At 41.4% G+C, this 11,470-nt stretch overlaps 1 protein-coding gene across 8 annotated transcripts in view; it reads right to left on the minus strand.

Moving 5' to 3' along the window:
- The window catches only part of Deup1 (deuterosome assembly protein 1), a 79,238-nt gene extending 69,460 nt beyond the window's left edge, over positions 1 to 9,778 (minus strand). For 4 of the 8 annotated variants that reach the window (XM_090343048.1, XM_090343046.1, XM_090343042.1 and 1 more), the window contains exons 1-2: positions 9,662 to 9,747; positions 8,386 to 8,461 (exon numbers count right to left, since the gene is read on the minus strand). In XM_090343048.1, the coding sequence (XP_090199174.1) occupies positions 8,386 to 8,414 (29 nt within the window). In that variant the 5' untranslated portion in view covers positions 8,415 to 8,461; positions 9,662 to 9,747. Of the gene's footprint in view, positions 1 to 5,743; positions 5,766 to 8,385; positions 8,462 to 9,162; positions 9,257 to 9,280; positions 9,366 to 9,661 lie in introns of those variants that run through there. The other 4 variants (XM_090343043.1, XM_090343044.1, XM_090343050.1 and 1 more) reach the window with 4 other exon arrangements.
- Between the last annotated feature and the right edge of the window lie 1,692 nt (positions 9,779 to 11,470).

Raw genomic sequence — 11,470 nt, forward strand, 5'->3', positions numbered from 1 at the left:
TTCTTAATAAAGAGCCAGAAACACAACAAATTAAAGAACATTTAGACAAATGGGACTGTATTAAACTGTAGAGCTTCTGTATAGCAAAGGACATAGCTAGCAAGTTAAACAGAAAGCCCACAGAGTGGGAGAAGATCTTCACTAACCATACAACAGACAAAGGCTTCATATGTAAAATATACATACAGCTAAAAGAAATTGAATATCTCCAAAACAAATCTTCAAAGAAACAATCATCCCACTAAAAGATGGGCTAAACTTGTATTATAATCCTTGTTAAATTGTGTGATTTGTTTATTAATATAGATTGAGGTGAATTTCTATTTTTCTTTGTGGGAAGCTCTTAATCCATGTCAATTAAAAAACTGTTATTTAACTTGAATTTCATTTATAACGTTTTTATTTTCTAGAATGAATTTTGTTGTTGTTGTTGTTGTTGGTGGTGGTGGTGGTGGTGGTGGTACTGGTCATGGGACTTGAACTCTGGGCCTGAGCACTCTCCCTGAGCTCTTCAGCTCAAGGCTACTGCTCTACCACAGTGCCACTTCTGGTTTCCTGGTTAAATAATAGCAAGGATTTTCCTGCTCTGGCTAGCTTTTGATCTCGTTCTTCAGATCTCAACACTCTGAGTAACTAGAATTTCAGACATGAGCCAATGGCACCTGGTTGTATGTTTAATTCTCTAGGACTTTTCAGCCTGACTATCAGTCGTATGAGAGAGAGAAAGAGGGGAGGGGGAGACGGGTTGCTTTTTAAATACTGAATTACCAAAGAACCTTTCACGTAATCCAAAATCCAAGCGATAACCATACAGTAATAATTGTTTCGGTATTGGAGGCATAGCTCAGTTGGTAGAGAGCTAGACGATGAGTGAAATCATCACATGCCAAGTTTAAGTCCCTGTCTTGGAACTAAAAAAAATAAACAAAATTTCTAAAAAATGTGCTAAAGACTTAGAGACTTCTCTGAAGAGGAAACAAGAATGGGCTATAGACACATGAAGAAATGTTCGACATCTCTGGCAATAAAAGAAATGCAAATCAAAACAACTCTGAGATTCCATCTCATTCCAGTTAAAATGGCCATGATCAAGAAATCTAATAACAACAGATGCTGATGGAGATGTGGCCAGGAGGGATCACTACTACACTGTTGGTGGGAGTATAAACTCATTCAAACACTATGGAAAGGAGTATGGCCATTCCTCAATGGCCATATGAATATAGAGCTGAATATAGAGCTCCCATATGACCCAGCAATCCCACTCCTTGACATTTACCCAAATGCCTAGAACCAAGGACATACTACATCCACTAGCACAATGATGTTCATTGTAGCACTATTTACCATAAGAAAGATATGGAACCATTCCAGATGCCCCTCAATAGATGACTGGATCAAGGAGATGTGGTACTTATACACAGTGGAATTCTATGCTGCCATCACCCCAATTGTAAGGAAATGGAAAGGCTTGGGAAAAAAATCATATTAAATGAAGTAAGCCAGACCCAAAAGAACATAGGCTCCATGGTTTCCCTCATTAGTAATAATGAGTACAAACCTTGGACTCTCCTAGCAGAGGATCACAATAGCTCAAAACCTAGGTACATAAGGTCATATAGGATAAGGCTAAATGAAAGGATCTCTAGGATATTGAAACAGAGATTTATCTTGTGTGATTGCTATCCTCAATGTACTATGCTATTTCTTTTCTTTTTTACAGATACATGTCATTTTAATATTTTCTTCATATATACATGTTCATCAAAGGAATGTCTATCTAAGGAAATTAGGAAATAATGTAAACACTGAATGAAAAGAAAAAGGAATCCATATCATTCCACAACCTATATTACTCATGGTTTATATGTCCTTTCTTTGAGGTTTTACAGCCATTTAACTGCTTTGAGTTTCAAGCATAGTTTTAACCTTACTGCATATACATATCTGAAAACTGCTTTTTCAATGTAAAACCTAAATATTTTCCACATTAGTGCTGTACTATGTTATTTCTCTTATCTTCTTTTGCCCTTATAGTTAATCTCATATTGTTACTGTATCTGACTTTATTACCTAGTATATTGTATATACATTTATTTGATTATTTGAAATAGGAAAGAGAAAGGGGAAAACATGATTGAGAAGGGGTGGGAGAGGGGAATGGGGACAAAAATGAGAAGGGGTATGAATGTGTGAAAAGTAATGTACCTACTACCTGACGAATGTAACTGTTACCCCTCTATACATTACCCTGACAATAAAAAAAAATTTTAAAAAAAGAACATGTGGTCCATCTACACGAGGGAATATTAGGCAGGCATAAAGTCTTCATGAACTCCCATTACTAGCAATCACATGGATGCATCTAGAGGACATTATAAAAAGTGAAATTAGACAAGCTCAGAAAGGAAAGCACCATATAATGTGACTCATCTGTGTACTCTCCAAAAGAAATCAAAAGTAGAATGATACCGGGCTCCAGTGGTTCACACCTGTAATGCCAGCTACTCAGGAGGCTGAGATCCTAATCTCATACTTTGAAGCCAGCCCAGGCAGGAGAGTCCCCATAAGACTCTTATCTGCAATACCAATCAAAAACCAGAAGTGGAGCTGCGGCTAAAGTAGTAGGGCACTAGTCTAGAACACTGAGAAGCTCAGGGACAGTACCAAGGCCCTGAGTTTAAGCCCCAAAACTGACAAAAGAGAAGCAAAAGAAAGTAGAAGGACATTAGAAATTAGTGCACACAATGATTGTATTGATAGACAAATTAAGTCCTAGTATTGTACAACACATTCAGTGTACTATTATTTTTTGTCAGTTCTGGAGCTTGAACTCAGGACCTGGTCTTCTCCCTGCACTCTTTTGCTCAAGGCTAGTACTCTACTACTTAAGCTTCTGGCTTTTTAGTGGTTAAGTGGTGATAAGAATCTCAATGGCTTTCCTGCCTAGCTTCCAAGTGTGATTCTCAGGATCTCAGCCTCCTGAGTAGCTAGGATTAAAGGTGTGAACCACTGGCATCTGGCATGGATGAGTATTATTAATAAACATTTCATATCTCAAATAATTAAAGCAGCAAAATGTGAATGTATTCATCTTGATGATAGAAACTGAAAGTGACAGATGTGTAGTTACTCTGAGTTTATCACTACCTAATATTACACATGAATCCAAACATCAAGCTATGCCTCATAAATCTATACAAATGCTGCATTTAAAAAACACAGAAAATAGGTCAAGTGCTGGAAGCTCACACCTATCATCCTAGCTACTCAGAAGGATGAGACCTAAGAATCTCATTCCAGACAGACAAATCCACAAGACTCTTATTTCTAAGTAGTCAGAAAAAAGACAGAAGTGGAGGCATGGCTCAAATGGCAGAGTACTAGCTATGAGTGGACAAAATCAAGGGAGCTGGCCGGGAGTTTGGCCTAGTGGTAGAGTGCTTGCCTAGCATTCACAAAGCCCTGGGTTCAATTACTTGGCATCAAATATATAGAGAAAAAGCCAGAAGTGGTGCTGTGGCTCAAGTGGTAGAGCTCTAGCCTTGAGAAAGTCCAGGGACAGTGTTCAGGCCCTGAGCTCAAGCCCCATGACTGGCAAAAGAAAAAACTCAAGGGAGTACTTTAGGTCTGGAGTTCAAGCCCAAGTATTAGAACTAAATAAGTATAAAAGTTCATTTTTTTTAAGAATTAGATTCCAGTGCATCATTGGGCATATTTGGAGGTAGCCCTGAGTAATTTTGCTGGTGGTAGGTTTTCATCTCATACTCCATTAAAGCACAGGCTCATACTGCTGTGATGACATGTGATTGTTTTCCAGAGACCTTGAAAGTTACAGTAAACTCCTGTCAAATATACCAGACAGGTGAAGATACTGAGCATTTTGGGACAACTGGGATGGAAGACCAGCTACTATCATCAATCAGGGAAGTGGGGTGAAGAGATAAGACTGCAAAAAGAAGAGTTCAGGGCAGGTTGTTTGGCCTAATGGAAAGAGTGCTTGTCTAGCATGAAGACTCGGGTTCAATTTCTCCATGCTACATACATAGAAAAAAGCCAGAAATGGTGCTGTGGCTTAAGTAGTAGAGCTATAAATTGGAGCAAAAAGCCCAAGGACATTTGGTTATCTCATATTGTTACAATATTTCACCTGGTTATCTGATATATTGTATATATGCATATTTGGTTATTTGAAGTTGGATAGGGAAGGGAGAAAAACAAGATGAGGGGTGGGGGCAGGGGGAGGGAAATGGGAACCAAGACATGAGAAACGATATCAATGTATGTGATGCACCTTTTATCTGGTGAATATAATGTAACCCTTCTATTAATTACAATAAAAATATATGAGAAAAAAATTTAAAAATTTAAAAAAGCTCAAGGACAGTGCCCAGGCCCTGAATTCAAGATCCTGGACTGGCAAAAAAAAAAAAGAATTCAGACAAATATGGAAAACAAGCCCTAATATTGGCACACTAAAAATAAAGAACTTAAGAGGCAACAGCAACTTAAAAATTCTTTATGGAAGAAAATGGGAGTTGTTGCCAATTTTTTTCTATTAACTTCAACATATAACCTAATTTTAATAACATCAAAAGGTGAAAATAGGATGTGTTCCTCAAAGACCCTGTGAAAGCCAACTTCAATATGCCTTATCTGGCTGGGAAGCTGTTCCAACACAACATAACATCTCACTCACATAGAGAATACCTACAAAAGCTGTTCTGGATCCTCTTGTTTTAAATACCCTTCTTTCAGAGAATCCTACTTGTACTGAATTCTTGACTCCTGGCTCCAGTCTTTGGGTGTGGCATTTACATTTGATCCCCCTGTGGTTTGGCACTATTCTCTTTAGCACAGTATCAACCCTTCTGTTCATGCACCAAATACACTGACTCACACCTACCCTGTGTCCTGTGCTCTGTTTGTCCCTATAGTGCAACAATGGAGAAGACAAATATTGCTGAACAGATCTGGAGACCCCAGAATCCCTACACTAGCCTACAATGTATTGCCACCCCAGCACATGGCACACATTGCTCTTGCCTGCTTTCCCACTCTTGTCTCGATTCCTTTTTCCTTTCTTCATCTTAGGCTCAATTTATTTTTTTTCATATATTTTTATTGTAATTAATAGAAGGGTTACATGATATTTGCCTGATAGATGGTGCATTAATTCCTTAGGCTCAATTTAAAAAGACTGGGATCTGGTTCAAAGCCAGCTTGGGAAGAAAAATATTCGAGATTCTTATCCCCAGTTAATAAACAAAAAGCTAGACGTGGTTATCCTCAGTTAACAAACAAAAAGCTAGACATGGAGCTGTGGCTTAAGTGGTAGAGCATTAGACTTAGCAAAAAAAGCTTAGGAACAGTGCCCAGGCCTTGGATTCAAGTCTAGGACCAGCACACAGGTATGCACACACACACATACACATACACTGCTATTTTAGGTTAGTTTTGAAATAGTAACACAGTATTGATGGTAGAAATTTAGAGATTTTTGACAAACGGAAATCCAAGAGGAAGAAAAGGAGAAAGAAAGCAAAAAGGGAAGATTTCTTTGTGAAAATTAAGTTATTCCTAAGTTTAAAAAACATTACCACTGTGAAGGATATATTTGCATGTACTTTTTACAAGACAATGTTTATAAATGGTTAGTGTTGTCAGTTAGTGATGTCAATCAAAGATATGGTAGGTATACACTTAGTCATATACCATAGGTGTTAGGTGCCCCTAACCTGACCTGCTATGTTGAGAGACTCAGGTTTCTGGCAGGGATGTGAGCATACAGTGAACTTCTCTCTAGAAGAAAGGAGTACTGTTTGAAACTTCAGTGGTTGTTATAACAGCTACAGTCTTCTTTTTTTAAAAGCTTTTTTTTTATTGTCCGGGTAATGTATAGAGGGATAACAGTTACATTCGTCAGGTAGTAGGTACATTACTTTTCACACATTCATACCCCTTCTCATTTTTGTCCCCATTTCCCTCCCCCACCCCTTCCCAATCACTGGCTTTGGTTTTTTAAAAGCACAGTAACTCTCATGGAAGGTTAGAAGATTGAGGCATATCATGAAGCAATGGCTATAGTGTTAGTAACAAAATATAAAGTAAACTGGGCCTTAGTGGGGTATGCCAGTAATCCTAGCTTATTAGGAGCTAAGATAATCAAGATAAATCAAGATAATCCTGGCTGGAAGTGAGTCTAGGAGAAAAGTCCCTGATATTCCATCTCCAACGAACTAGCAAAAAGCTGAGCTGGAGACATGGCTCAAGTGGTGGAGCAGTAGCTATGAGCAAGCAAACTGAGTACTAAGCCCAGTACCAACAAAGAAAAAGAAAGTTGAAGATTCAATACGAAAAAATGAGACTTGATTAAAGATGGGTAAACACTTATTTTGCTCCTTCCTCAAAGCAACTGGGACAGGAATGGTCCTTACCTGGGAGACTGAAGGAGAAGATCTCCAAGTTTGTGGCACCTGGGCTATTGTGAAACATTGTCTCATCAAAACAATACAAAGCAAATGGGATATTTTTTAACACACAAGGTTAAGACTAAAAGGGCAAAAATATGGGAATTGGCAGTGGTGAAACTTAGGTACCTGTGCCTGTAGTCAGGAGGAATGGATGCCAAGGTGGGCCTCCTAGGTCCTTTCTTTCACTGATGTTTCACTGGACACACAATCTCTGGGGTCAGTAAACCAGAAAGGCTTCATGTGGTTGGGATCATCAGGTCCCCAGAAAGCTGAGCAGCACTTAAAAACTGGCATCTCAAATGTAAGTCTAAATCTAGTCACCAACCTGCTAGGAAGAAGATTGAAAGAGGGCTCTCTGGAGCCTCATCAGCCTGAGACTAACACTGGGTCCTAAGAGGAAAGTCCACATGACCATACAGAGAGGCACTTCCTACCCAGCACTCTCAACCAATAGTGAGCCGTCAACGGCCCCAGTTCACACCAACGAGGTCAGTCAAATACAAATGGAAAGGCATGCATTATGAAGAGGAACACTTCAGAAATCTGTAATATGATACCACCATTATTAATGGCAGGGTAACTCACAGGTGGCCAGATCAAGGCAATCAGAATACTGATCTTCTGTGTTCCCTACAATGTATTGGGAACACAGAATAATAAAAGTGTGACTGTATTCACACAGGTATCTCTGTGCATGTGTGCACACATGTATGTTTAGTAGTAGACATAAAAACATCCAGTACAGGGGTGGGAGTGTGGCATGGTGGTTGAGTGCTTGCCTAGCATATAAGAAGCCCTGGGTTTGATTCTTCCATACCACACTCAATACCATAACGGAAAAGGTCAGAAGTGTCACTATGGCTGAAGAGGTAGAGCACCAGCCTTGAGTACAGAGAGGCTCGGGGACAGAGCCCAGGCCCTGAGTTCAAGCCCCAGGACCAGAAAAAAAAAATTCCAGGGTAAGAGTCAGTAGATATTGCCTAAAACTGAAAAATCCTCAGAAGCAATAAAGCATGTTATTTAGCCACATGGTTATAAACATCAAAGGAAGGGACATCGAGGAAGGGACATCCATTGGCAAAACTGGAAGTGCCTCTGGGAGTAGAAAATGAGGTAGGGACCAGAAGCACAGGACATTGTTGTATTTTAGTAACATTGGGAACCAAATCCATCTGATATACACACATTTTTCCCTATCAACGTATGACATATATCCACATATTTATAGAGCACTCTGAAGAGTTCATTGTAGACAGGAAATATCTGTTGAGAAAAGCCCCTCCAAAAAATTCCTGTGAGGCAAATGTGGTGGCTCATGCTTATAATCTCTGGCACTTAAAAGGCAAAAATAGGGAGAGTTTCTGTTTGAGGTCAGCCCAGGCAAAAAGACCCCTTCTTGATGAACAAGCCAGGCAGTGGTGGCATATACTTGTAATCCCAGTTATGGGAAAGGCACAGTTAGGTTAATGGTCCAGGTTGGTCTAAGCTAGTCCTTCTGTGGATCTTTAAGAATAGACAGACCCAGAGAGACCCAGGGCACACCTAGTGGCAGAGTACTTGGCTAGCATGCATGAAAACTCAGGTTCAATACCTTGGTACTACAAACACAGAAAAGGCCAGAAGTGGTGCTGTGGCTCAAGTGGTAGAGCACTAACCTTGAGAAAGCCCAAGGATAGTGTCCAGGCCCTAAGCTCAAGCCCCAGGAATGGCAAAAAAACAAAACAAAACTCACAGCATCACATTAATAGATTATTAATAAATTGAAATGTTACCCCAGTCTCCCTACGAAAAAGAATTGAATTGAATTTCAAAATTCAAAATCATGAATTTCAAAATTCGTGATCTCAAAAATTCCCATTTATCAGAGCGCTTTAGAATAATTTATTAATTAGAAATTAATTATAGCACTTACCCCATTGTATTATGAGCTTGGTTCTCCATGTTAAACTGCTACATCTGGCTTATGTTTCTTGATTTTTTTTTTTACTCTGTTTGGAGAAACAAAAGCATGATCCCTAAACTGCTCCCATTTATTAACCTATAAAATATGGAGATTTTGCTGACCAACTAGTGATATGAATGGTTCCGAGTGCAGTAGCTTTTGATCCCACATATCACAGAAAGTTGAGTTTTTTTCTGTTTTTTTTTTGTCCCCACTCACATATGGGTTTAAGGAGGAACTGAAATACATGGTTCAGCCTGAAATGAAATCCTGTCATTATTTACTGCACAGCAGATTGGTGCTGGGTACTTGGCGAAGGGTTCCCTGCAAGAAGCAGCCTGGGAGAATTCCTTTACAGGAGTTGAAGCCAGAGGCTCTCAGCCTGGTGGATCCTTAAAGGCATTCGTTGTCATTTTGATCCTTCCTGTATTTTTTTTAAATATATGATTATAACTTGAGATTTACAACAAAGACTCCGCGAACTGCCTTAAAACAGAACCATTATGTCTTCACGGCTTTGTAGGCCCTGGCGCTCCAAGTAAAAAGTTTCCCTCCAAAGTGACACTTCTGGGGTGGAAGAGGGGGAGGGGACAAACCGGGCCTAACCCTCGGGTGAGTTCGGGGGGTCGGGGCTCCGCTCGGGCGCCCGGGCCCCTGGTCTCCGCCCCCGGCTCTCGGCCCCCGGCCCCCGGCTCGCTCCCCACGGGGTCCACCCCGCCCCGTTCAACCCCGGGACCCCGGGGCTACCTGCGCTGCGCCGCGCTGCGCGCACCTGGCCGGCTGGACAGCACTGTGGCCTGGAGGGAGGGCTGCCCCGCCGGGCCGCCCCGGGGGGTCCCCGCCACCCGCCGCCCGGCCCGCCAACCTGGCTGACTCCCGCCGCTCCGCGACTTTCCCCGCCGGTGACCGCAGTGGCATCGCCCACCCCAGCGCGTTGCCTCGGAGACGCGTCCGTCCCGCGCCCACCGCGCCTGCGCAGACTCCGCGCCCCCGCGCCCGGAGTAGGGCGCTGCGCCCGGGCGTGCAGCCGGGGTCCCCTTGGAGACTCCCGGCGCAGCCGGGGTCGCACGCCCTACTCGGGAAGGGAAGCGGCTGTTGAGTGAATGAACCAACCAGATGGCCAAGGGACAGACGTCCGTGTCCAGCTCCGGCCACCCCGCCCCGCCTCCTTCCCTCTCCCCACATCTGAAACGCAGGCCGAGGCGCACGGGGCTGCCCTCCGCCGTCCCCGCGTGGCCGCGCGTACCGGTCCCGGCGCTGCGCCCTGGGCCTGGGGAACGTCCACCGGGCGGAGCAGACGGCATGAGCCCCCTTGACGGGGAAGGGGCTAGCTCCCCACTGCCGTCCGGGACGCCACCTGAGGCAGCGGATTCCAAATTCTGAGCCCATCCGACACGTTCCAAGAATAATGGATGACAGAATGTCTGCCTCACCCCCAAGAGTTCTCAAAGGAATGAAAAAAAGGGGGGGGGGAATATATATATGGAAACATATGTTTATATACGAGTTTATATTTATATATTTGCATTACTTATGTTCATGTATTTATCTTCACATACATACCATAATGTATGGTATATCTAATTATATTGTTAAACACATAATGATATATGGCATATATAATATATACTATACATAAGCATATACTGTATATATACTATATATTGCAACATATACTATGTAGCATATATAAAGACTAATATTATCTATTTTTCCACTGATGAGTAAGTTTCTTAAGCTGCTTGAATTTTCTACTTAGGAAGCATTGTTGCATTTATTTCAGGAGCACAATTGTTTTCCGTTAACCCAGACAATTTCTACTTTGTAAAGTCTTTTATTTTTATTCAGCTTTTGTAACTTTAATACCAAATTGCTGCTTTAACCTGTCTGTCAATTTGAAACCACATATCTCTATGGAGATTCTATCTGCATTTCATAAACCATTTTCTGTGCCTTGATAAAGTTAATTTCATGGGTGAATGGTGTAACCTTTAACTTCGGATACTAGTTTTAATCAGTGTTTACAACTACTGTGTTGTGTGGTTGAAGAGTGATAATTACTCTAAAATCTTAGAATCATAGTCATACTTTTTTCATAACCTGAATAAATTACCATATTATCCCTGTCCAGTGATAGGAAAATAAAGTAGAATGGCAATTTCCTAAATTTTCAGGATACCCAGTTTACTCAGTGTACATCTTTACCACTGGTAGGTACTTTTCAAGTTTATTATTTGTTTTCAGGTTCAGAAATACTGTGAGAGACAAATGTTATAGATTATAATTCCTTTCACTGGATTAAGAAACCCAGGCTTAGAGATGACCCAACTAATTCAAGTGCAACTAAGACATAAACCTAAAACACCTCACTTCATCTTACTCCAAATCTGGTGCTCTCAACTCTGTCCTAAATTTAGTTCTTTAGCAGTCTAAATCTTATGTGAGTGACTCTAGACCTCATGTTTTCAGAAGGAAGAATGGATGAGGGGAAGAGCGCCAATTCCTACACTCCTCAGTGGGGAGGATCTCTAGCTCTTCAACTTCTTACCAAGGTCATGACAATCAGAACCCAATAGGCATAGATGATTGGTGCCTAACACATTGGGAAGCAAATCCACAAGTTGGGGTGGCTAAGTGGAAAGGCTATGAAAGTCTCTCATCTCAAAACCATCATTAAGGTGCTCAGGACCTGGAGAAGGACTGCATACTTTGTGACCTTAGGCAAACAGGTATTTCATTTGCTCACATGTGTACATCTTTCCGTTGTCTGTAATCAGCTCTGCTTCTCTAAAGAAGAGACCAAGGGAAGACTGTTTCTTAGTCTTTGCTGGCCAGAGGTTGGGAAGGCAAGTAAGCATGTCCTCCTGAAATAAATTAGAATTACAGATCTTGTTTCAGGTTTAGAAAACAAAACCAAACTCTAAGGAAAACACCTGTCATCATTTTTCCCCCTTATATTGGCACTTAGCATTTTGTCACTGTACTTTTGTAAAGGCCATTCTGCCTTGGATTTTTGTGCAATCAATAGCTTAAGTTTTGTTTACAGAATACTCAT

Source organism: Megascapheus bottae, chromosome 12 (genome assembly GCF_031878675.1).
Source record: "Megascapheus bottae isolate mThoBot1 chromosome 12, mThoBot2.hap1, whole genome shotgun sequence".
Lineage (NCBI taxonomy): Eukaryota > Metazoa > Chordata > Mammalia > Rodentia > Geomyidae > Megascapheus > Megascapheus bottae.